Source organism: Bubalus bubalis, chromosome 14 (assembly GCF_019923935.1).
Source record: "Bubalus bubalis isolate 160015118507 breed Murrah chromosome 14, NDDB_SH_1, whole genome shotgun sequence".
In the NCBI taxonomy this organism is placed as follows: Eukaryota; Metazoa; Chordata; class Mammalia; order Artiodactyla; family Bovidae; genus Bubalus; species Bubalus bubalis.
The window spans coordinates 65,020,426-65,044,597 of NC_059170.1; the positions used below are offsets into that span (position 1 = coordinate 65,020,426).

The following is a 24,172-nucleotide window of genomic DNA, read 5'->3' on the forward strand; positions in this document are numbered from 1 at the left end:
TGGATGCAGGTCATCGATCATCCAGTCACTCCACTCTCTGCCCAGAAGATCATTCCAGCAGCCAGCACCATGTCTCAAGAAACCCACTGCCAGTCTTGTGTGGTCGTCCAGCACTGTGACTAGTAGCTGCTACTGATGAAATCACTCCTGTAGTTCGAACCATTGTGCACAGGGACTCAAGGACAGGCTTCCAACCAAAGAAAGGCTCGCTTCCCTCTGCACTGGGGTAACTAACTGGGAGCCACTCTCCTCCTCCAAGGGACAAGCACGCATTTTCAAAAGCTGATCATTTTAGTCTCTGTCAATTCATATGGAAATAGGAATTGAGAGGGTTTGTTAGAGAAAGCCAGTTCCAACTTTCAGATGGACATTGCTAGAGAAAATCCATAGCCTTACAAATAAATGCCGAGTTAAGGCTGTGATTGTTGTGTTGTACACACAGAGCAGGGAAAGAATAATGGTCCTGGCCCAGGGAGGTCTCACTGTATAGCCTTTTCCAGTGGGTGCTCCCCAAGAGAATGTAAAATATAGCTTAAGCAGGGTTGCAGCCTCTTGTCTGAAAACATCCTTGAACTTCGCTGTGCTCTATCTGGTTACAAACTACTGCTTCCACACTTTGTGGGAAATGAGTGTGGCCTCGACTTGGAGGCAATGGACCAAATCATGAAAAGACAGTTCTCAAAAGTATTCAGGAGCTACAAAACCTATATATATACTCAAGTTAGATAAAGGGAGTAAGTAAGTAAGGTCGCTCAGTCGTGCCCAACTATTTGCGACCCCGTGGACTGTAGCCCACCAGGCTCCTCTGTTCATGGGATTCTCCAGGCAAGAATACTGGAGTGGGTTGCCATTTCCTTCTCCAGGGGAACTTCCCAACCCAGGGATCGAACCCAGGTCTCCCACATTGCAGGCAGACGGTTTAACCTCTGAGCCACCAGGGAAGACCCAGATAAAGGGATGCTAGTCAATATTCTGCAAGTCCTGCAGGCAAAACTCATTCTACCTACCTGTCCAAAGCGCTTTGTACAAATTTTATGATTGTACTTCTCATATGATACAATCACAGGTCTGTTTCCCACTCTCTAAGCTTCTAAAATGAGGACCACTGGCCAGACAGAAGCTGCCTATGAATGACTGTTTCACAGGAAGATTAGTGGTAAACTTGACTCATGACTTTATCCCAACCAGACAAACTTTTACCCACATATCAAACTTTTATCTCCACATATCACTATCCTCTGACTTCAGAATGATGCCTATGTTCCTCTCATTAAGCCTGACAACACCAGCCACACCCCAGTGACAGTAGCCACAGGGAGGTCATTGCTCTTGGTTATCTCATCAGTTTCTGGTAGGGTTTTAACTATTATTGTTAATGCTGTACATATCGTCTAATGGATTGTATGACCCTCTACAATGTCTGAAACTATAAACAAAAAAACGAGCTCAATAAACATAAATGACTTCGTCTTCCACAGCGACCATTATCATAAATCATGAATGGAAGATCAGGAGCGATTCTGCTAGTTTTCTGCCTAATAGTTTTGGCAGAAGCACACGGGGCATATGTCTGCTCTTGGCTCTGACACAGAAAAAAGGCAGCGCCTTCATAACTAACTATATGCTGAAGTCACATTTGGTGCCAATTCCTTTCATATTCCCAATAATTTCCTGGTGTATGTAATACGACTTATCTTCAAAAGTGGGTGAAGCAGAGAAAATTAGTATTAAATCATTTACTAACTCCAGGTTTTGTAACCTCATTTTGTAAAATCAAAACTCCTAGCTCAGTTTCCTGCTCAAAGCAAGTGGACTGTTTTACAATCATACTTGTACATTTGAGAATTCTTTATGCTTGTTCTGAACATTCTGATTTAGATAATACACTATCACAGAAACTCTTCTGGGGGTGTATGGGTGTAACTAATCCTTTCAAATGCCAACTAATTAAAAATATTTAGCAATATGTGGCTTCCTATGTATAAACATAAGATGTTCTTTTAGAGTATTACATTATATATGCTTCAAACACTAAAATTATTTGATAGAGAAAAATAAGAATCTCACTTTACCCCATTTCTAGGCAGAATTACTTTGGTTTTTAAAAGCTTATGTAAATTGGTTACACATGCTTAATTTTTTTAAAAATGTATATATTCAAGGTCATTGATAGACTACTCAAATTATTTTCAGTTTTAAAACCAATCTTTGTATAATTAATATCAGCTTTATAATAAGGTAAATAAAATACTTTATTCCCTTAAAAAAACACAAAAGATATTCAGATAAACAATTTTCAAGGAAGAAAAGCACTGGTGATATATAATGCACAAATGACTTGATCTATTGTGTTCATACAGTAAATTACAATGAAAGAACGAATCATAAACCTACATTTAGGTAATTTACTATTCTAAATGCTATATAAATTTACATTTTTTTCTCTTTATTGTTTCCTTTCTTTTTGCAGATAGTCTGCCCAAAGAAAGACAATTACCTCCTTCCAAACAAATGGAAATTTCTATTTTTGACGAACATTTCTGCCTGTTTCAACCTGCTCTATGCACTACACTATCAGTTGCTTTCCCATGTGATTATCTGTAAAGACAGATACTCTGAAGTTTCTCTTTTTAAAGAAGGTATAACATGAAGCTGCTTATTTCTCTTCCAGGCAGCACATTCTGCAATTAAGACATACCTAATTACCATATTTTCAACAGATGCAAATACAGCGCAATTAAAATTCTACTCCATGTGACAAATTCAGCTACTCAGTTCTGCAAGTTATCCTATTAGCACTGGGTCAAGAAGTTTGGAAAAGATTAAGCCCTTAGATAGTAACAGTCATTGGGAAAATGACCTTAGGTGTACACTGAACCTCAAAGTTCTGTAACTTCTGCCACAAATAAACACTTCGTTCAATCTGGTCATCACACACAATTCACTGTCAAGAGTTGACTCTAAGCCACATGGTCATTCACCATTTTTTTCCATTGAGAAGCAATACAGTTTGGGGGACTGTAATTATCTCTGTTGCCTGCTCATCCCAAATCTATTTCTCCCTTCCTCCTTTCTAATGGAACTCTGATTGTGTTCAGGAATGCGGTCCAGCTTCGAGGGATGAATCCATTACTAGGTTTACCCTGGCTTATGGGCCCCTGCCCCTGTCCACTCTTATTAGCACAGGAACAGCCTTGACACCCTGAAAGGACATATTCTATGCTTGGGGAGATGACTCACTCCCTTCACTTGGATGGGATCAAGGAAGCACTAGGATTTTGAGCACTGCAGTTACCTTCTGGATAAACTGACTTGTGGATGGTGTAGCAGAAGGATCAGAAAGATAGCAGTGCTTTGATAATACCATTACGCTGTGTAATCAGTAATCCCCGAAGCTGCCCAACTATAGAACCAGGTAGGACAGTGTATTCCCTCAAGGTTTGAACTGGTTTAAACTGATTTTTCTACTAAATGCAGCTGAAAGCATCTTAATAGGTACATTACATAAATCAAACTTCAGAGCAGCTGTGGAATATCCACTGTACTATCTATCACAAGTGTAAGATTTAGCAGTTAATATCACTCGAGGCAGCTTTGACAATTTTACTAAAATTAAGTGATTTGCTCAGACTTGTTACTAGTGTGAAATGAGTTGGTACAAACATTTAGAGAAATAAAAAACAGAGAAATACAAAATTAAAATGGTAACATTACTTCTTATTCATCAGTGAACAAGTACTCTCCTTTGAGGGCATAGCTCAAAAGAGTGTTATTAAATATTTGTTGAATAGATTGAACAAATAGCCCATTATATGAAAAACATCCTTTATTGCTCCCTGTTTAGAAAGAGCTACTCTAGTAATAGCAATATTGAATAAAGAAACACATACTCTTGAGTAATTTACAATTTACTTTGCAAGACAAAGGATTAAAGGTAGTAATTGGATGCAAGAGCATGCAGTCTTCAGAATCTACCTGCTTAAAATTTTAAATGAATAAGTTAAAATGAGGCATTAATAACTGGAAAATTACACTAGATTTAGCAAATCCACTGACCACTACCAATTTCTGCTGACTAATGTTAGTTAAAATACAGTGTAATAAAAATAAATGAGGACTGAACTCCCAGGTACTGCAAAGTCCAGGATAGTATTTAAGAAATTTTTATTATTAATAAATATGTTATTTTTGTTTCTTATTTTAGTGGAATATTGACTTTGGAAAAGGAATAAAAGATGTAGGAAATGAACAGCTAGTGACACAGATGGTGTGGAATAATAGGATCTGCTTTTCTGGACCCTGACTTTTAACATTAGAATGATGAGCTCTTGGCAATGGAAAAACTTAGCTTCTTCAGAACATTTGAAAAACACACACACACACAACGCTGGCAAGACACACGAAGAATTAAACAGCTTTTACACTAAAATGTGGGGTGAGAATAATAACTGATATTATGAAGAACAGAGAGTATGACTGAAAGGAGAAAAAGGCATGAAGGAAGTGGTTGACATTTATCAGCGGTCTTAGAGAAGGGGTTTCTGTGACTGGAGGAATGTTCAAATAGTTGATTCCTAAAACCCAGTGTTCTAAAATTAGATTATTTCATTAAAAAAAAAAAAAAACAACAAAAAACACTTAGTTTACATAGGGGTAAGGAGTAGAGAGAACAAAAACAATAAAATCACACTTCTAGAGATTAAGACTTATTATCAAAAACAATTCTTCATTTCTACTTTATGTTCTCAAGTTTCCTTTAATGCATCCCTTCAAACAAACAGGCAGAATGTTGCTGAAGATCTTGGTAGAATGTCACCTCCTCTATCTCTCCCTGTCCAAGAGAATGTAGCAGAACAAATACAAGGGCGGTCGGACCCTCCAGTTTCTGAACCTTTGTAAATTTGCTTTCAGTGTATAATTAAATTTCACATTCAAATAATGATCTATAATGGGTACTGTTTCCTGTCCACAGAGAACAACATATAAAGAAGCTGAAGGTTTTCCTTTCATCAGACCCAATGGACTGACTACACAATGAAAAGAGTGGCACTTATAACCCCACTGTTGGAATTGCCACTAAGAATTTTATTTTTATCATGGATTCAACTGGTGTCAAATGTATATTTTAACATATACAAAAAATTTATGGTGTCAAGGAAAGGGAGTCCAGGTCACTGCTCTGACTCTTTTAAGTAGGAAAACAAGAGCAAAAATAAAGAACAACATAAGAATGTGCAAATGTGATGGAACAGTGAAGGGTGAGCTTTGCTATTTAATGAGAAGTCAAAATGATTGTCCCCTAAAAGTCAGCGTTCTTATCTCCCATGCCATGCAACCCTTATTGAGAGATCCACAAAAATTTCTTGATGTTATAAAAATACTAAGAAGGCTCATACACATCTGTATACAGATTTCCCTTAACTTCTAGTGGGGTTATGGCATGATAAACTTCAGCATAAATGGAAAATACCAAAGTCAAAAATGTACAGAATATACCTAACCTACCAAACATCACAGCTTAGGCTCATCTACCTTAAAAGTGCTCAGAACACTGACATTAGCCCACAATTGGGCTCAGCCATCTAACACAGGGCCTAAGTTATAACAAAGTGTCAAATGTCTCATGTAATTTAGTGACTACAGTACTGAAAGTGAAAACCAGAATGGTTTGGGGCTGTTTCCTTTATGATCACATGGCTGGCTCGGAGCTGCTGTTTCCTTTGTGATCACATGGCTGACTGGGAGCTGAAGCTGCTGCCACTGCCCATCATCTCCAGAGAAGATCTGCATTATCACCAGCTGGGAAAAGACCCAAGTTGAAAGTTAGATGTACAATTTCTACTAAAACCACGTCCTTTTCAAACCACTGTAAAGTCAAAAAATCCTAAGTTGAACTACTGTTAAGTCGGGGAACGTCCATACTCAGAGCTCTAGAGAGTCAAGGAGAAACTAGCTAGGTTGGGGGAAAGTGTCTTGAAGAAGGAAGACAACAGTCATATACAGGAGAGGGTAGGGGACAGTCAGGGCAGGGAGAAGACAAACCTCAGGGACGACACGTGGTCTGGATGAGAACGCACAAGGGAGCTTGAAGGACCGTGAGGACAGTGTGACTCCAGAGCTTACTCAGCAAATGGAGAGACAGTCAGACCAGTTATGAGATCCTAATAGTAACTTCAGATATTAAATAATGAGAATTGGGGCTGGATTGGGTAGAAGGAGTGAAATTATGAGATTTCATGCAGAAAAATTAAGAAAATTTGGTAATGGAGGGATTATGCAATGAGATGATAATTCTAAGTTTCTGTGCCTGGAGGTACTAGTGAGAAAACCTCATCACTATCATCCATCTACATGTGTGGGATGCTAAGCATGTAAATGCAGTTTCTTCCTTTCTTCTGGCTTTGCCAAGCATCATTACTCACCTGGATTACCGCATTACTGTCCTAGAACCAATCTTGCCACCAACACTGCTATTTACCGGCCCACCCCCAATAACCCACCCTCGATTCTACAGCCCCAACACTCATATTCTTTCACTTGAAATTCTTCAAATGCTCTTTAAGGTCCTTAGTATGAACAAAAATTATTTAAACAAGGCTGTCTGCAAGCTGTTCTCTGCATATGTCTTACATCTCACTCCTCACCACACTCTCATCTGCACACATCAACCTCAATAGGATACTGGTGGTCCAGAGATGGTCCCCCTCCCTAAGCTCCCGACAAACCCCAATGAAGACCACTCAAGCAGGATTACTCATCTCAACTCATACCTCTTGTGAGAAGCTTCCCCTCCCTCCCCTCTTCCACATGGGCTGAGTGGGTGCCCCACACTTTGGTGCCATGGCAACCTGTGCATTACAACAGCCCTTAACCATTAACCATACTGCTTCCCAAAAGTTGGTTTGCCCAGTGGGTTGAAGCACCCTTAGCCTCTCTGGAACTTACAGCCTAAATATCAGATTTTAGGTCCCATGACTCATTAATACTTTATTGAAGTTTTAATGTAACGGATTTTCCCATTAGGAAGTTTGTTTAATATTGTAGAAAACTCGCAGGACTGCAAATCACAAGGCATGCATTCTGATTTAATTCCTAAGTACTATCTTAGTCAAATATTTACATACTTTTTTCTTATCAGAAAATGCTTCAAATGAGGAATCTATAATTCAGACACTTTAGATGTGACTTTTCATCATACTTTTAGCCTAACTTACTTTTCACCTAAAAAAAGAAATATAAGGAATTGACAGCTTTGGCTTTGTCACATGGTTATACTTCTATCGCATTCAGAAATGTCCTAAAATTATCCAAAGCTCCTTTTCTTAAACTGCAAGTGATACTTAAGTATACAAATTGTCATAAGAGGATTAGACAGGTTATCCTTATTCCCAGCACTTCAGAATAAATATTTTTAATAGATCAACATCCAATTATCCAAAAAGATAGATTAACCAAATGGTAAATCCTTTACAAAGTACTTCTGAAAACCATACACTGAATTCTTCCACTATAGATTTATGGTAATCTGCTGGAGATTCTTAAGATAACTACCTAATTTACATAATTTTTGCTCAAATAAGTAGTGACAAAAGATGGCTAGAAATGTAGAGCATGCTAAGAGTAGAAAAATCTGAGATACTCATGTAATCTACTATTTTGAAGCTAACAAAATAAATGAAAATTAATCTTGAAGCTCTCAGATTAGCTAACTTCCTAACATAAATTCAGTTTCCTCAAATCTCATACTGCTAACCTAAGTTATGCATACTTTAGAGCAATGCTTTTTTTTTTCCCTTATCTCCTGTTAAGAGTACTATAAGAAAGCAGGCAAGCTCCTTAAATGCAATCTGTCTCTATGTTTTCAAGGAATACCGTTCTCACATTTAAAATTGTAGACTGGATAGATCTTAAAATCAAGAGTACAATGAAAAGGACAGTCTTTGGTTTTGCTGTGTATCACCTCCTTGACCTCGACAGAAAGCTGTTCCTGAATTGATAGCAAGGCTGACGACTTTTAATAGAGGGTAAAAAGGGGGTGGGGGTTGTACTCTATATTTTCAAAAATAAAACAAGTCAATGTTATGTAGCATCCATGTTCTTGGTTTCAACAGAAGCTGATTTATGACGGGGGCTGTAGGAGCCTCTCGCTGAGAGCCAGGCGGGAAGTATGATTTGCATAGAAGAGGGAGCAGATTGTAGATGCCCTGACCTGTCAAACACAGGTAGGGCCTCAGAGATAATGGGTCCCAGAATACAAAGCTCCATCTTGATCCAGACAGACACAGACAACGTGGAGAGGCCAGATGGATTAAATGAGAGACAAAAACGCCGACTTCTGCCATCTCCACAGGAAGCACATAAGTGTTACAGAAGATGACAGATACCAGATACCACATGGATCCCGCCCGGGTCTCTTGGCCCCCACTGTTGTGCGCATGCCACGACTGCAGCACTGCTGAGAGGAGGCAAGCCTGCTCCAAGCCTGAAAGAGCGTCACCGGGGAGGAGCTTGACCCAGCTGACAAGAACAATCAAGTTCACCCTCCACGCGTGTGACTTCCGCCTGTAAAGAGGGAAAGGACTGCATGGGACAGACATAGGCTAAGCGGGACAGGTTATGCCCGCCCCCACCCCCCAACCCATGCTTCCAGGGTGTACGGACGGCATCCTCACAGGAAGGCCGTCTAACAGACCGTCGGCTCGGACAGGGTCCTTTCTCAGAGCACTGCACAACAGTGACGTGGCGGCCATAACTGGCCCGAGGCCCACGTCTGTACAAGAAGGGACCTCAGCCAGAGGGTCCCACAAAGCACGAAGCCATCAGAACTCAGACATGCGGCCAGGGATAGCGCCCACACAGTAAGGATGCAGGGTGGGGCTGCACAGTGAGGGCATGAGCATAGACACGCGTGCAGACAGAGAAAGAGCGTATGCAGAACGCGCCTCCAGAATCCGCTCTGCAAAGGGTGGGGTTTAGGCAACTGGAGGAGGGAGCCAGACTCCTTTCTCACACCTGTACCTAGCCATAAAGAAAGTCAACAGTCTCATAACCACCAGCAGTAACACCAGCCTTGACAGATCTTTTCTTAGAGAAGACCAAAGAGTTTGCTGAGGCGCGGAGGTCTCAGACGCCCAGGTCCAGAGTGGGACACAAGCGGGAGGAGTGAAACGTCAATGCCACCCCACGCGCTGCTGCCGATGCGCGCTGCGTCTGGGTGTGTGTCTCTCACGCATGCAGTGGTGCTAGTCAAACAGGAGCCCATTCACTGATGTGACTGTCACTGACTCCAACACCTGGCCGAGCTCTGAGCCTGGTCACGCAGGAATAAATCGTGGTGGCATCTTTCCTTGTGGATTTTACAGATGGTGAGCGAAGCAGGAATGCAGGACTGAGGTCGGTGGGTAAGTAAAGGAGGACAGAGTCTGGGAAGTTAAAACTGGAAAGCAACTCAGAAACGGAAGCAGAGCTTTTCCAACTTTCTCTGGCAAACTGTTGACTTCCCTTTTTTAAACTTACAATTGACAAAGAATCATAAAGTATGAAGAGTGATTTAAAAACCCCACAACTAGGAGTTCCCTGGTGGTCCAGTGATTAGGACTTGGTGTTTTCACTGCCAAGGGCCCGGGTTCAATCCTTGCTGGGGAACTAAGATCCCACAAGCCTCATGGGAATAAATAAATCCCCAAGACTGTTGCAGTGACCGCGGGTGCGGGGGGAACTGGTGGCCTCGATAGAGACCACCCGCTCAGCCTCGCACGAATTTCCCAACTCCCGGAGACCACCGAGCCGAGCCTCCTCACTAGACACTGAGACAATCTGAGCATTAATGGCCTCGGCATCCAAAGCTTCGGTTTCACAACTGAAGGAATTAAAGAAGAATTTTAAGCAACTTGACCCAAATTCCAAATGGGTGAGAAGAATGTGGAGGGGCTCCAGGCCAGTGCTCAGATCACTTTAGTCGTATAGTTGTGACAACCCGCACGGCAGACATTTGAAATACACAACAGCGGCCTCTCTCTGGCCATATCGAGTTCACCAGACTGTTCTGGGAGAAAACACCGTCAAGTCAGGACTCTGTGGAAAACCAGCACTTTGTGGTTGCAGGTGCACGAGTCAGGATGTGTCTCCCAGTTCTTATCTAGAACTTCCCCTCCGGTTCACACATTGTAGTTCATCTACTCACTTGGTTTTGTCTTGATGATAGTTGAGTACAAAAGTTTTAATATGAAATACTTAAATCGGTTATTTCCAGTTAAAACCGGAAGCTAAGTTTATGTCAGGGACATATTTAGACATTCACACGGTGGGAAGCTCTAGAGGCTACAGAATTAAGAACATGCCTGGTACTGATCGCTATTCCATCCCCTGCTGCATTTGAAATACGTGGTATATGTGAGAAAATTGCATTCTATGAAGGAATTTAAATAACATGTGAACTAGGACGAGAAAAAAGCTCAGGAGCCAAAACTGTATTTGTTAAAAAAAAAAACAAATACTGAGGTGCCGGAGCACTGGCTCTCTTATTAAATGTGCACCCAGGACAGAGGCAAGATCTCTAAGTGATAGAGGGTCCCCACCCTAGAAAGGCAATGCAAGTAACACTGGGTGAGACTGGCAAGGAGCCCCTGAGACGCCAGGAAAAACCCGAGAGGGTTGGAAGCTCATATGACTCAGGAGCCTGGAGACCAGGCTTGGCAGCAAAAATAGGAAATATGTTCTTCATCTGGCAAGAATGGGCTGCATATATTTGAAATCACTGGCTGGATGGAGTGAGAAGCTGTCCAGATTTAAACTAAGAATTAGGCGGGGGCTCGGGGGATGCGGCGCTCCTCTACTAAGTTTTGCTTTGCATGTTATATTGTAGCAGAAATATTCATCTTCCCAAACACACTATATGTGACAGGCAAAGATTATATAATTTTGCTTTATATCTCCTCAGAATCTGATTTCCATTTGAAACTCTCCTTCCCCACCACAGTCTTCCTTAGGCACGTGTGATGGACGTGGTCCCCCAAGTTAAACTGTCATCGTTTACAATCCACCTAAATGATCTCGGCTTTAATTTTGGGTAGGGGTGGGTGTCTCCTGCTTTTCTTTATCCTTTCTTTCTTTCTTTTGTCTTTTCCCAACAGTGTTTCTTACAATGGTTACCTGGGTAGAGTTACTTTAAGTTAAAAAACTAAAATATGAATCAGTAGTTACAAACAATATAAGTGAATCAACAGTGTTTTCTATTAGAACTCAAGTCCATTCTCTTCTAAATAAATACAATGCTGAGTTTCCTTCTTATGTTTAAACTGAATGGGTATTTTTATACTCATTTATAAATGTTTAACTTCAACAACTCCCTGAAGCATACGTTTATATGTATTTATAAACATTACTTTTTTCACAATATATCAATACTATGGAAAACACATTGCTCATTCACAGTAACCTTTAACTTCCAATAATCTTGGCTTAAAATGTTTGGCAATTTGGAAATACATATACATAAATATATCTTGCTAGCCTAGTTCAAGGAAACAGTAATTCATAAAAACAAAACAAAAATATGTTATCAAATCACAGATGATTACACATATTCATTTGAGATATATTACAGATATACTGTACAGCAGTGGTTTTCAAATATTTTGGTCTCAGGATACCTTTATACTCCTAAAATTTATTAAGGGCTCGAAATTTTTCTGTGGATTGTATCTATCTATATTTACTGAACTAAAATTGAGAAAGTTTAAAAATACAAATTACTTTCTAAAAAATTATAGATTTCATATTAGCAGAAATCACATAAAAAAAAAAAAGAAACCTGTATTTTCCAAAAACAATTATTGAGAAGAATGGAAAATCTCTTTAATATCTAGTTGAAAAGATTCTTCTATCTGCTCTGCATTTAATCTCTTGCAATATCACATGACATGTTGCCTCTAGAAAAACCAACTGTACATTTGTGAGAAAATAAGAGTAAAAATGGTAAATAACATCTTCTTCGTATTATGAAAATAGTTTAGACCTCCTAGATCCCTCTGAAGGGATGCTGAGGTCCCCGAGGGTTCCCTGAAGCACACTTTAAAACTGCTTCACTATAGAGATGCTTGTCATGGCTATTCCTTCAGACGTTGTACACTTACATGTCTCCATGCCTTCGTCATCATCATCCACTGCAGGTTTGTCATAGGACTTGTCAATGGCAGCTCTGAAGCTCTCATTGCATCCCCTTCCTCGGATTATCCGTGGCCTAGGGCGATGGAAAGGAATGTCCCCATTCAAAGTCACCTCGGCAACTGCTGTCTGCAGACTCTCTAAAGAGCTCGACTTCTTCAGACCCAGGGAAGGCCCCACATCTCTGCTGGGGGAACCTTGGAAGTTGGCAAAAACAAAATGTTAGAATGAGTGGTGAAAATTACATGGCTGAATATCTATGAATTGTAGAAAATATCAGGGACAAATTATTTGCTCAGTGTCTACTTCTGGAATGTGGGTAGCAAGATATAAAAAGTGAAGTGACAGTAACTAATTTTAACTTTTCCCAAATGTGTATTAAATTTGGTCTATTTTCTCTATTCTCATTAGGAGACAATTTTAAGCTAATAGTTTTCATTTTTAGCTCAACAGATAAAATCTTTGTCAAATCATTTGCTTCAAGTTATGCTAATAATCTAAAAAACCAGAATAACGCAGAAAATCATTCTGCAAAGCAGGATGATGAAATGGCTAAGGGAAGCAACCAAGAGTACACTTTGTGACTTAGCTTAAAACATTTTTTAGCAGTTTACAGTTATTTACAATGGAAGTGAAACTTTCGTCTCAGTAAGTTTCAGCAAGTTGTCCTCATATGGCCCAGGTTCAGACAACTCAGCAAGTGAGAAAAGCACAAGAGACCACATGTTGCCAATAGGGTACCCTAGCACCAGGTAGAAACCCATTTCTGGAAAATGGTGGTTCTCTGGGAAGAGCAATACAAGATGTGAATAGAAATAAACTACATAAGGACCATCGAGAGAGAGAGAAGTAAAGGAGGAAAGATGCCAGAGCTGCATGTTAGGACTTATGCCTCCAGGTCAGCAGAGAGAAACAGGTGATGAACAGAAGGAAGAAGACATCACAATTACCAAGAAGTTTTCAGTAGAGAAGAATTCAGAGCACTAAAACTGTGGCTTGGTGACTTGAGGATCTAGCAAGACTAAGATTGTAACCAAGCTTTAGAAGGCAATCTAAATGGATTTCTTTAACCAGGTAAGACAACTTCATCAATGATTGCCTGCCCTGGAACTCAAATAGATGAGTTTAGCCTCGAGATGACTGAAATATCTGCAACCACCAGCTGGGCAATCCAGGTTACAGAACTAGTTCTTCACTTACACTGTTAACAAGACAGGTACAAAGAAAAAAAAAAAAAAAAAGGCAGGGGGTAGGAGAGGTGAGATTGGATATCTTATCTCTACATGGGGCCATCAGCCCATATGTGGATCAATAATTAAGGAGTAACCTTGATATGTTTTCACATAGAAGTCAAATAGTTCTGAGATGGTCGTTCCATGGCTCAGAGTATAAAACAGAATAGAAATTAAATTGGGAGAGTCAAAACAAGAATTATCTTTTTAAAATTCATTTACATGACAACTTTCACATAATCTTCACAATGGGGTAGCAGTTTTAAGTTAGAACAAGTATGTTAAAAATGTAACATAGGCAGAAAGGCAGACAGATGATTCTAATGAAGAAAAAATATTCCATAAATTAGAGTGCTTGAGAGAAAAAGATGATTTATTTAACTTTCTCCATGCAGGTTTGTCTATATTTGATTATTTCATGACAAAAATTCACAAGGAATATTTCTTGCCAGGATGATCAATCTTACTTTTTCTCTTGATAGCACTATAATGTTTGACAAGTTCATGTTTTAAATATCCATAAAAGTCATGTCACAGGAAGGAAAATGATTTTGTTCCAAAGAGCTAAAGAAAAAGTAAGAGATTAAAGAATCAAAGAGAATGGGAAAAGATGATTTCTGGGCAGGGACATTTACCTTCACATTTTCAAGAATTAACATTGGGAAGATCTTTTCCTGAATAAATCATGCCTATTAATTTTCATAACTTACTAGCTACATTTAGGTCCTATAAACATTTATATGGCAAACATTTGGTGTTTTCTTGGATTCATAAAGGACATATGTATGTATGTGTGTGTTTATATATATACACACATATATCTATGTTTCAGAGAAGGCGATGGCACCCCACTCCAGAACTCTTGCCTGGAAAATCCCATGGACGGAGGGGCCTGGTGGGCTGCAGTCCATGGGGTCGCTAGGAGTCGGACACGACTGAGCGACTTCACTCTATTTTTTCACTTTCATGCATTGGAGAAGGAAATGGCAACCCACTCCAATGTTCTTGCCTAGAGAATCCCAGGGACAGGGGAGCCTGGCGGGCTGCCGTCTATGGGGTCGCACAGAGTTGGACACGACTGAAGCGACTTAGCAGCAGCAGCAGCATCTATGTTTACATCTCCAATAAAGATACGTATGTATATATGCTCCCAGTAAAGATTAGCATTAAAACATAATTTATATATAAAAAGTTAGCTGAGATTTGACTTAATATACTCAGCATCCTAAAAACTTTAACAGTTAATTTCAGAAATGGCATGAGTATTCAAATAAATGTACATATACATATTACATACATATAAATATTGATACATTTATATCTGTATATATGTATTTATGAAGAAACATAAACACAAAGCAAATCTAGGATAAAAAAATAGTGAAACTGTAACAAAATAAGCAATAGATTATAATGTAGGAATCACTGGAAGCTTACCTAACTACGCTTTTGTCTAATTCTTAACACCATAGTATAACATTCTTGCAAAATATTGATAATTAAATATGGTGAGTATTGGGTATAAGAGATTAATAAATTACAGTCTCTCTATTTATACATAGTTGAAATTTTTCATAACATCTATTATTTGTGTATCTATAACAGGGATCAGCAAAATATGGGTCAAATCTGGAAATTCTTACTAGAACACAGCCATGGGTCCATTTGTTTCCATATTCTCCATGGCTGCCTTCACATTACATCAGAATTAAGCAATTGTTCCAAAGGCTGTCTGGTTTGAAAGATCTACAATATTTACTCCCTGGTTCTTTACAGAAAGAGCTTGCTGATTCCTGATCTAAAACATAGATTTCATTCATGTAAGGTGGTATATTCATCAAAGACACTTAAACAAAAGAGTTAGTTAATATATTAGTAAGATTGCTAAATGACGGTCACTGAGATTTATAACATCATAAACTCATCATAAAAGTTGAAAATGTCTTTCCCTATACAAGGTATAGGCAAAAGGTTAGTTTTATTTACACACACACAAAATCAATGCCTTTAATTTTTAAATAATATTTTGAAGCTCTTAATGTAAATCCATTAAGTCATTAGGATGCTTCATTTATTTTTATATTCAAAGATTAAATTGTTAGAAACCCAATTCTCTTATTCCCATTCTCTCTTTTCCTGTAGAAAATAAATTTACTCTCAAACTATCATACAGGATTCCTAAATCCAAGAATAAAAGGGGAAATCATAATCATACTATTTTCTTTAGGTCTCTTTTTCTACTCTTATCTACTAATACCTCTCTTGCCAGAAAAAAAGAAGAGGATGTCTTTTGCAAGGGCAAAGGGAAATGGAATTCAATTTTCATTATGAAAGGCTTATGGCTAGACAGACAATCTACACTCAAATGCCACTGTGACTCTACTAAAAACCTCTGGACTAAACTGTAAAATCATGATAATCTTAGCAATTCAAGTGAAGTGAAGAAAGGAAAATAATAAAATCTGTTCACTGCCTAATACTGGAGGGTGGGAAGAATCCAGTGGAGATATTTTATTCATTGTAGATTTAAAATCAATAGACCAGCAAATACTTCTACCTCTATGTCATAATTTTGGTCCTAAGTTTTTCCAGTTTAATTCAGTAAAACAGACTGCACGTAATATTTTTAAAATGCTCTTTTTATCTAGGCTCTAACTATCATTTTAAACACTATAAAAGCAGATGATTCAATTAGATGATAAAATCTGCCTACTCACCATAAAAGGTATTTAATGTTTTCAGTTGACATCTGGATATTATTATTATTTCTTAATCACAATAAATTGTTCTTTTCCTGTTAGTAACAGTGATTTGGTTAAATTAACAATTTTTTTCACTCTACCAATTGGCATATTATATAAAATCATGTTCTTTAACCTGAGCAGCTCAATTTGGTTTTTATAAACATTAAATTGGACAAGGGTTACTTCTTGAAAAGCACTGAATACTATTAACTCCAAAAACTAATTACTAATTTACATATGTAAACTATCAAATAATGTTTTTCTTTAGCCCTGCTCCAGAATTCCAATGAATTTTATGTTTGATAAAAGAAATAACTCCTTAATAAGGGCTGAGGCTATTGTTAATTGCCTTGCACTACAGTTAATCCAGTGATTTACTGGATGCAGTTTTTACAATCTATCTTTACAGAATGTGAAAACTCCAGGCATGTCCACAGTTATCTTTACATATGTATATGGGATACACACTTTCTAAGAAGCCTAAAACTAATTACTATTGCAGGTGAAAAAGGTGAATTGAAGCTAATTAGCACTAAGTGGTGTAACTACATCGTACTGGATCTACAATAATTAAAACTCTATTCCAAACCTATAATAATAAATCAAAATGCTCAGCTGTACAAAGCACATGACTTTAATTACACATAAAGATTTTCCTCTGATTACTGTCGTAAGATAACACGTAAGGTAAAATCTTATGATGTAAAACTCAGGTCAACATAATCCATTATTTCTACAGAAGGATTTAGATAGCATTTTAGCAGCAAGTCCTAAATAGTTAAAAACAAAAACAAAAAGCTTTTCAAGCACATTCACAAAGTTAACATACAGATGCAATATATAGCCTAATTCAATGCTATGTAACAAGGAACTAAAGCCTGCATTAGAAAAAGAACTAAGGTTTTCTGAGTGACTAATGAGAGCTATATTGAACACTGTCCTTCAGTGAAAATATTTATATATGTGCTGTTATCCTCCTAACCAAAATCACCTTTTGACAATCATTTTTTTGGATGTTAAGCTAAGCATCAGATAGATGACTTCGAAACTTAAAGAATCAACACTAAGAGATCATGCTTTCGGGATTTTGATTTTTTTTAACCGTGACAAAACATTCCTACACAAATATAATTAAGAGAATCTGGGCTGTGTTAGCATTTCTGAAGCACTAAATTATATTTCCACTTAGTATATACTACATTGATAAATTTCTGCTCGAAGAAAATTTTCCTTTCCTTGTACAATTTGATTTCCTACAATGAAAACATCCATGGCAGCCTGGAATATTTATGTTTACAGTCATATGATTGGCAGCTCTACAATTATGATAAACTCCTTGGACCACAGTTTCTATGGCAACAGTCTAAACGTCCATTCTTACCTGCTTTCTGGTCATCCACTGTATTGAGTTTAGTCTCGTCAGCTACTGTTAAAAGGTAAATGTATAATGGTTAGCCCAGTTAGTCCCACAGCCCAACATGCTTCAACCATCCCCAGATCTTTCCAGTTAGGTGATAATTCTTAAATAATATTTCATGCAAATAATATGAAACATCAAGCAAACATAATCAAAAAAGGGGGAAAAGCCGTGTCTCCATGCAATGCCAGTCATCTCATTTCATGACACGTGTGTTACTGATATGTTAGCATATCATCATTAGCCAGGCAAGTCATCGCCCAATTTTCGTTTATGCATGGGATAAATTAATGCTTTTAGTCTCAAAGTAAAAACAGCCACCAGACAACAGCGTAAATACGTTACAGTTGATTAAGAAAGGGTTTTCTAATCATTCAATCAGTGCATGGATATAATTAATTAATTAATTACTTTTTTTTGTTTGTTTTGGTTTTCGGTGGATTTGGATTTAAAACGAGACACTACCTGATTGTATGTGATTGAACAACTAGGATTATTTTCCTTCTCTCATTTGCTTCCAAATACTTCTACAATAAATATGCTCTCAAATTATGATTCCAATTAAAGGCCTTAATTATCAACACAGAAGAGTTTTCATTAAATAAACCTTAAAGGACAGTGATGGAAGGAAAATATCACGAAGTAACCAAACTCTAGACATGGATTGAGATAATGGTTTCTCTCCAAAACTTTTTCTTCTAGTTCAAGAATCCCCACAACCAACCAAATCGTAAGACCAATGAAATTGGTTTTAAACAGCTAACGTGTTAAAACATTTCATTTTTTCAAATAAAGATACATGAACAGAGCATGATATGCACATGTGTTTGTTTCTTTTCTCATCAGAAAACATATATATTAACATATTGCACATGATGTAAACATGCCACTTAGGAGAAATGTAGTTATCTCAAACTTCGAGAAAAACTAATTTTTGCCAAATTGCCTCATTTCACATTTATTTTCTTTATTGCTCACAGTAAACAGACATGTGTTTGGGACCATCAGTTTTCATCCGAAAGCATCTAAACCTTATTTAGATAAAGATTCATGGAGATTGTACTCACTACCTAAATCCATGCTTTTTGATTTTCGCGTTTTAACGAAATCCAATTGACTGGCATCTGAAAATTGCTTTGTGCGTTTTTCTGACATACTCTGACGTCCAAATCCTTCTCGTTGAAAAGCAAGAACTGGATCAACGTCGGGACTCAAAGAGCTGGCGTGAAGAGGAAAGAGAAACAAAAACATTTACTGAAAATAGGAGACATGCCATTCAGCAAAGTTTATCCACACCTGTGTGTATGAATGTGTGTGTGTGTGTGTGTGTGTGTGTGTGTGTGTGTGTTCCTCAGAAATATTTAAACTAAAGAGTACAAATATAGTCCATCAGAAAAACTGTGGCTGTGTAGGAGACGATAGAAAAACATGACATTAATTTACATTTAGAGCAATTCTTTCTCCATGTGAGAAAGACTGAATATTTGAGGAAAACCTTCATATATTAATACAAATACTGGCAACAAATAAGTGACTACCTGTATTGCAACTGAATAGAAGTTTTAAAAAGGGTTTATTCTGTGGATTTGTGGTTGTCAAGTGGGAGAAGAGATGGAGGAAGGGTAGACTGGGAGTTTGGGATTAGCAGACGCAAAATATTATTTATAGACTGGGTAAACCACCAGGTCCGACTCTAGAGCACAGTTTGGCATGCTGTTTTATGAGGATGTAGTCTCACTGCAACACTTAAGCAACAGAGAAGAAATCAACTCAACAAATCATAATTAGAACCTATTCAGATGGAGACATTGTGCTGGATACCAAAGTCAAGGTAATAAATAAGAAAAGATCTCTATTCCCTAAGAAAAATACCAAAGCAGAAGCAAAAAGCAGGCACTGGGGATGGGTAGGAGAGAGAGTGAATTGCAGTCCAGGATGAAGGCTGGATGGCACTGGATTCATGTGACACCAACACAGTAGCTCCAGCAGAGAAGATGAAGCACAGGGCAGATCAGTGGTGACAGGATACAGTACCAGGTGTCTTTGTGATGTCAGTGGCAGGGGAACCGGTCCTCCTTGTAGAACCCTGGGAACAATTTCAGAAGCACCACCAGGGGTTGTGAGCCAAGCTGCCCGAATGAACTGGCTTTTGTCTATGCTGAGCACACTGAATAAATAGAGAGCTCTCCCATCTGAGGGTGGAGCACCGTGCATATGTGGTCAGGTAGGAGAACGTCCCTCCACAGCTCACTGGACACCATAGAAAGTGGTGGCCCTCCACCATGTCACCTTCCACTATACAAGCCCTCCTTATGCCTCCGTGGAAACCAGCTTCTCTAATCCCATATTGGCCCTATGAGAAAGACCAGGCATATTAATAAAAAGGTACTGATTTTGTTTGGATACACAGCAGAAATTTAGGTGCAATTCATGATGCATGAAATGACCTAAACCAAAAATTATGACAAGAAAGACATCAAGGTAGTGATTCCCATCAGATGACGTGGCTTGAATGCTTTGGGTCCCTATGTCTTCATTGGCTCCAGGAAGAAAAAAATGGCCCCACTCACCAGTAAGGGCCAGTCAGGGCCACTAAGATAATTCAAGGACCCAAGGGGAAAGCCCTCTGTCAACTGCAAACCGCTATACAAGATGAGTTATTATCACCCAACAAATACTTGCTAACTCAAATTATCAATGTAATGCAAATTATGATAACAGAAACAGGGTCTTTAAAAACCAACCAAAGCCTTAAAAAGGAACTGAAAAATCCTTCTTCATCTTTTCCACCTCATAGAGAACAGGGTCCAAGGAGAAGGCAAGACAGGTGCCTGGAACTCAGGATATAAGGCAGATCTAATCTCAGGGTCCAGCAAGTTCAGGGCCACATCTGAGTGAGACCTTACATCAAGACTACCCTGGGCACCTAGCTTGCCCACCCTTCATCTAACCCAGAGACCGAGCAAAGAGCATCCCATGGTGACTAGGTGTTCAGTCCAAAGCAAAAACAACTTGTTATATTCTAATTCATGTTATTTTTTTGCATCCTACAGAAAATCTTTTCATTTTTAATGTGTCATATTTCTCCTATAAAACTTTGAATAAATTTGATGTTCCAGGAAGAAGCAGGGTCATGTTTATCTTGAAGCCTCAGATGCCCCTTCACATCCTACTCTGCTTGGACATATGTGTGTGTATATATATACACACATACGTATGCACAGCTCTAGCATATATTATTTATATAAATATAGACTGCATATATTATTTATATAAATATATGTGTGTGTGTATTATGCTTAGCTTACCATACTATGCTTATAATTTTCAGGGTACATACACCCCAATTCAGAAACACAGCCCTAGAAGTGAAAATTTAAAACCCATATCATTAAAACTATGATCTAATTTTGCAACAGCAAACAGAGTAATTCCTTTAAATACTGGAAGTTGATCTCTCTAACCATTTTACATATGCTCATCAACCCTTTTCCATATCATGTGAAATACACTAAACCTGAACTCCAAGTAGGCATCAAATTTGCAGACAGAGCAAATCTGCAATATATTTTTAATAGAAATTATTGGTTAATGGTTTTTCAAAGGTGTACAAATTGTTGTTACTGAAAACTACATATTGCTGTATTTTCTAAACTAATTTTCTGTCCTCTGAAATTACATTGTCACTAATATTAGAATATGCTGTTTTTACCTTTTTCACCTTACAAACATTGTCTGTTATGTTTCCTAAATCAATTCATGGATTGAATAAAAGGATATTCTGTCAGTGAAGAAATGCAAAGTTTAGCCATTTGACATATTTAACCTTCCACAATTGTGCAGCGAACTGTAAACATACACAATTGAATATGTCAAATGAGTCTGTGAGTTAATAAGCATCTTAAAATAACTAAATATTCTTAAACCACAACATAATTAATTCTGCCCTATCAATATACCTAGTAAACTAATTTCAGACTCAGAAAACAATACACTAGCATACTTAGCAACTTGGTCTGCAGGACTGACAGCTGATTCTTTAAAGAATGTAACCATATCCTGGTCCCCCCCCCCCCCAGCGTTATTAAAATTCCAGTTATTAATCCTGCCTTATTGCCCTTTTGTTTTCATAACATTTTCATCAAGGATTAGGGAGATATTGTCAGGCTGGAAAAGCTTACATTTTCTGCTGTGATTCAGAACAGCTGCCATTCTTGTTTGGATAACCCTTCATTCATATTCTTTTCCAACTCCTGCACATTCCCCTCAGCAAAATCATACAAGTCCTCACCATTTTATGAATCCCCTTAGGGATATTAATGCCACACTCCGGCCCTGTTCGTTATTCATTTATTTTCACCAGTACAGAGCTTCTTAAGGCCCCAAACAGATCTATTCCTATGGCTGCCTTCATAATTCCTCATCACAGTGTCAACTTAAAGGCTTTTGTACCTATGATGAATATTGCAAATATTTAATCCTTACTTTGTCATCACTTTCACATTCAGAAAAAGACATAAAATGCAGCAGTAAATGTGACAGCATCTGAGGATTTCAAGTGGTGGGTTTCTCCTTTATATGGCAGTTCTTTCTCTCTGCTGAACCAAAAAACTCATTCAAAGATAAGCTATTATCACATGGACTTGAGTGTAGCTCAAAGCCACAACAATGAAATATCATTTTGCTGATAGATTCATAAAAGACCCCAGAGAAAGGGCAGTAAGAAAATTCGGGTATAATGCTTCACATGGTTTGTGTTAATTGTCACTAAAGCCTTCCATGGTCATCCCTAGGAGAGATGGTCCTTTTGCTTATTGATGTATATAATTACTAGGCATGTAATTGATGTATATAATTACTAGGCACATCCTCATTTCTGTGCTGCCCACTGACTCAATAATATCAAATACTTTTGTCTATTTTAAGAGATAGAGGAGAAAAAATAGGATTCGACTGCCTCAGAAGTCATGATGTTAGACAAGTATAGGGATTTCCCTGATGGTCCAGTGGATACAGGAAGCGCAGGTTTGATCCTTGGCTGAGAACTAAGATCCCACATGCAGCATCATGAAGCCAAAATAATAATAATAAAAGAAGTAAGTACAAAGACTAGAACAGTCACAACACTCTAAAAAGAAAACCTGTAAAAGCCTCTTCTCTACTCCCAAAACATAACAACTATTCATCTGGCCAAAGTCATCTAACTGTTACAAATTCTCAGTCACCATTAGGGATTTGCTTAGCATTTATTTATCGAATAGAAAAACAATTAATCAAATTAACACAGATCTAAAATAATTAAAGGGCTTCCCAGGAGGCGCTAGTGGTATAGAAGGTGACTGCCAATGCAGGAGACATAAGAGATACAGCTTCAATCCCTGCATTGAGAAGATCCCCTGGAGGAGGGCATGGCAACCCACTCTTGTATTCTTGCCTGGAGAATCCCATGGATGGAGGAGCCTGGCGGCCTATGGTTCATTGGGTTGCACAGAGTCAGACACGACTGAAACAACTTAGTACAAAATAATTAAAAGCGAAACTTAACAAATGTGTGGTGTTTCGGAGTTAGTGAGAGTTTTTTTGTTGGTTTGGTTCAATTCCTAACCATAGACCTAGAAAGGCTAACACAATTGGGCAGGTTTATGAGGTTGAGGGAAATCTTTTGTTCAGAGTGATAATTATGAGTATTAAAATCATGAAAACAGAACTTAGCTATAAAAGACACCCATTTTACTGAGCTCAATGACAGAATATTCATAAAATCAACATAAAATCAAGTGTGATTGCAATTACCCAATGTTTTCCAGCCCTGGAGTGCTCTTACCAGTCTGCAGAGTCGCTGATGCCAACCTTGGCCCACGTGCCTGCGTCCGTCGTCACAAATCCTACATCATCATGGGAGCTGGAAGATGACTGGTCAGAGAGATGTGGCGGAAGCACTGGCAACCTGTCATCCTCAATAATGACAGTGTCATCCTGGGGCATATTCACCGTGGGGGACAGCTGGTATTTACCTGTCCGATGGAAAAACAAGAGAGACATTCTAGACATCCATCTAAGGGTGAGATGCATTAATGTTAATACTTTGCTACATCAGAAAAAGTCTGAATTTCCAAAATGTCTCAACCTGGTAGAACAAAACAGAATTAAGAAAATTTATCTTTCATAAATGGATGTCCGTTGGAGACCTCTGGTCTATTCCTTCTTCTGATGCTATGGAGCTCTGGGTGTGGTATTCCATGTCTCTGGTTTTATGCTTCCTAAGGCCAGAGTTGATCTCTAGAATGACTTCTAACATGAAAATGCCACGTGGATTCTAAGTCGTTAAAGTTGTTTGAAAATTTTTACCAGTAAATTTGGAGGGAAGCCCTGCAGACTTACATCAATCATTCACTGGGCACCTACCACCTAGAAGATCTGTAAGAAAGACAATCTCTGTCTCTCAATGGCTCACAGCCTGAAGAAGGAGACAGACCAGATACAGTGTTAATTGACTGGTGCTGTGAGTGATGTCCCACAAGTGCCCTGGCATTCACTAGTGCTGGTAGCTGAAGGCAGAGGATGCTGGAAATCGTAGCAAAAGCCAACATCCAAGAGGGGTTTTGAATGATGAC

At 38.4% G+C, this 24,172-nt stretch overlaps 1 protein-coding gene across 32 annotated transcripts in view; it reads right to left on the reverse strand.

Annotated features, from left to right (window-relative positions):
• PARD3 (par-3 family cell polarity regulator) overlaps window positions 1-24,172 on the reverse strand; it is a 579,687-nt gene that overhangs the window by 186,340 nt on the left and 369,175 nt on the right. For 19 of the 32 annotated variants that reach the window (XM_044928208.2, XM_044928201.2, XM_044928194.2 and 16 more), the window contains 4 exons: window positions 23,383-23,572; window positions 18,626-18,777; window positions 17,523-17,567; window positions 12,135-12,362 (listed from right to left, as the gene is read on the reverse strand). In XM_044928208.2, coding sequence (XP_044784143.2) covers window positions 12,135-12,362; window positions 17,523-17,567; window positions 18,626-18,777; window positions 23,383-23,572 — 615 coding nt within the window. The remainder of the gene's footprint in view (window positions 1-12,134; window positions 12,363-17,522; window positions 17,568-18,625; window positions 18,778-23,382; window positions 23,573-24,172) is intronic. The other 13 variants (XM_044928196.2, XM_044928211.2, XM_044928210.2 and 10 more) reach the window with 4 other exon arrangements.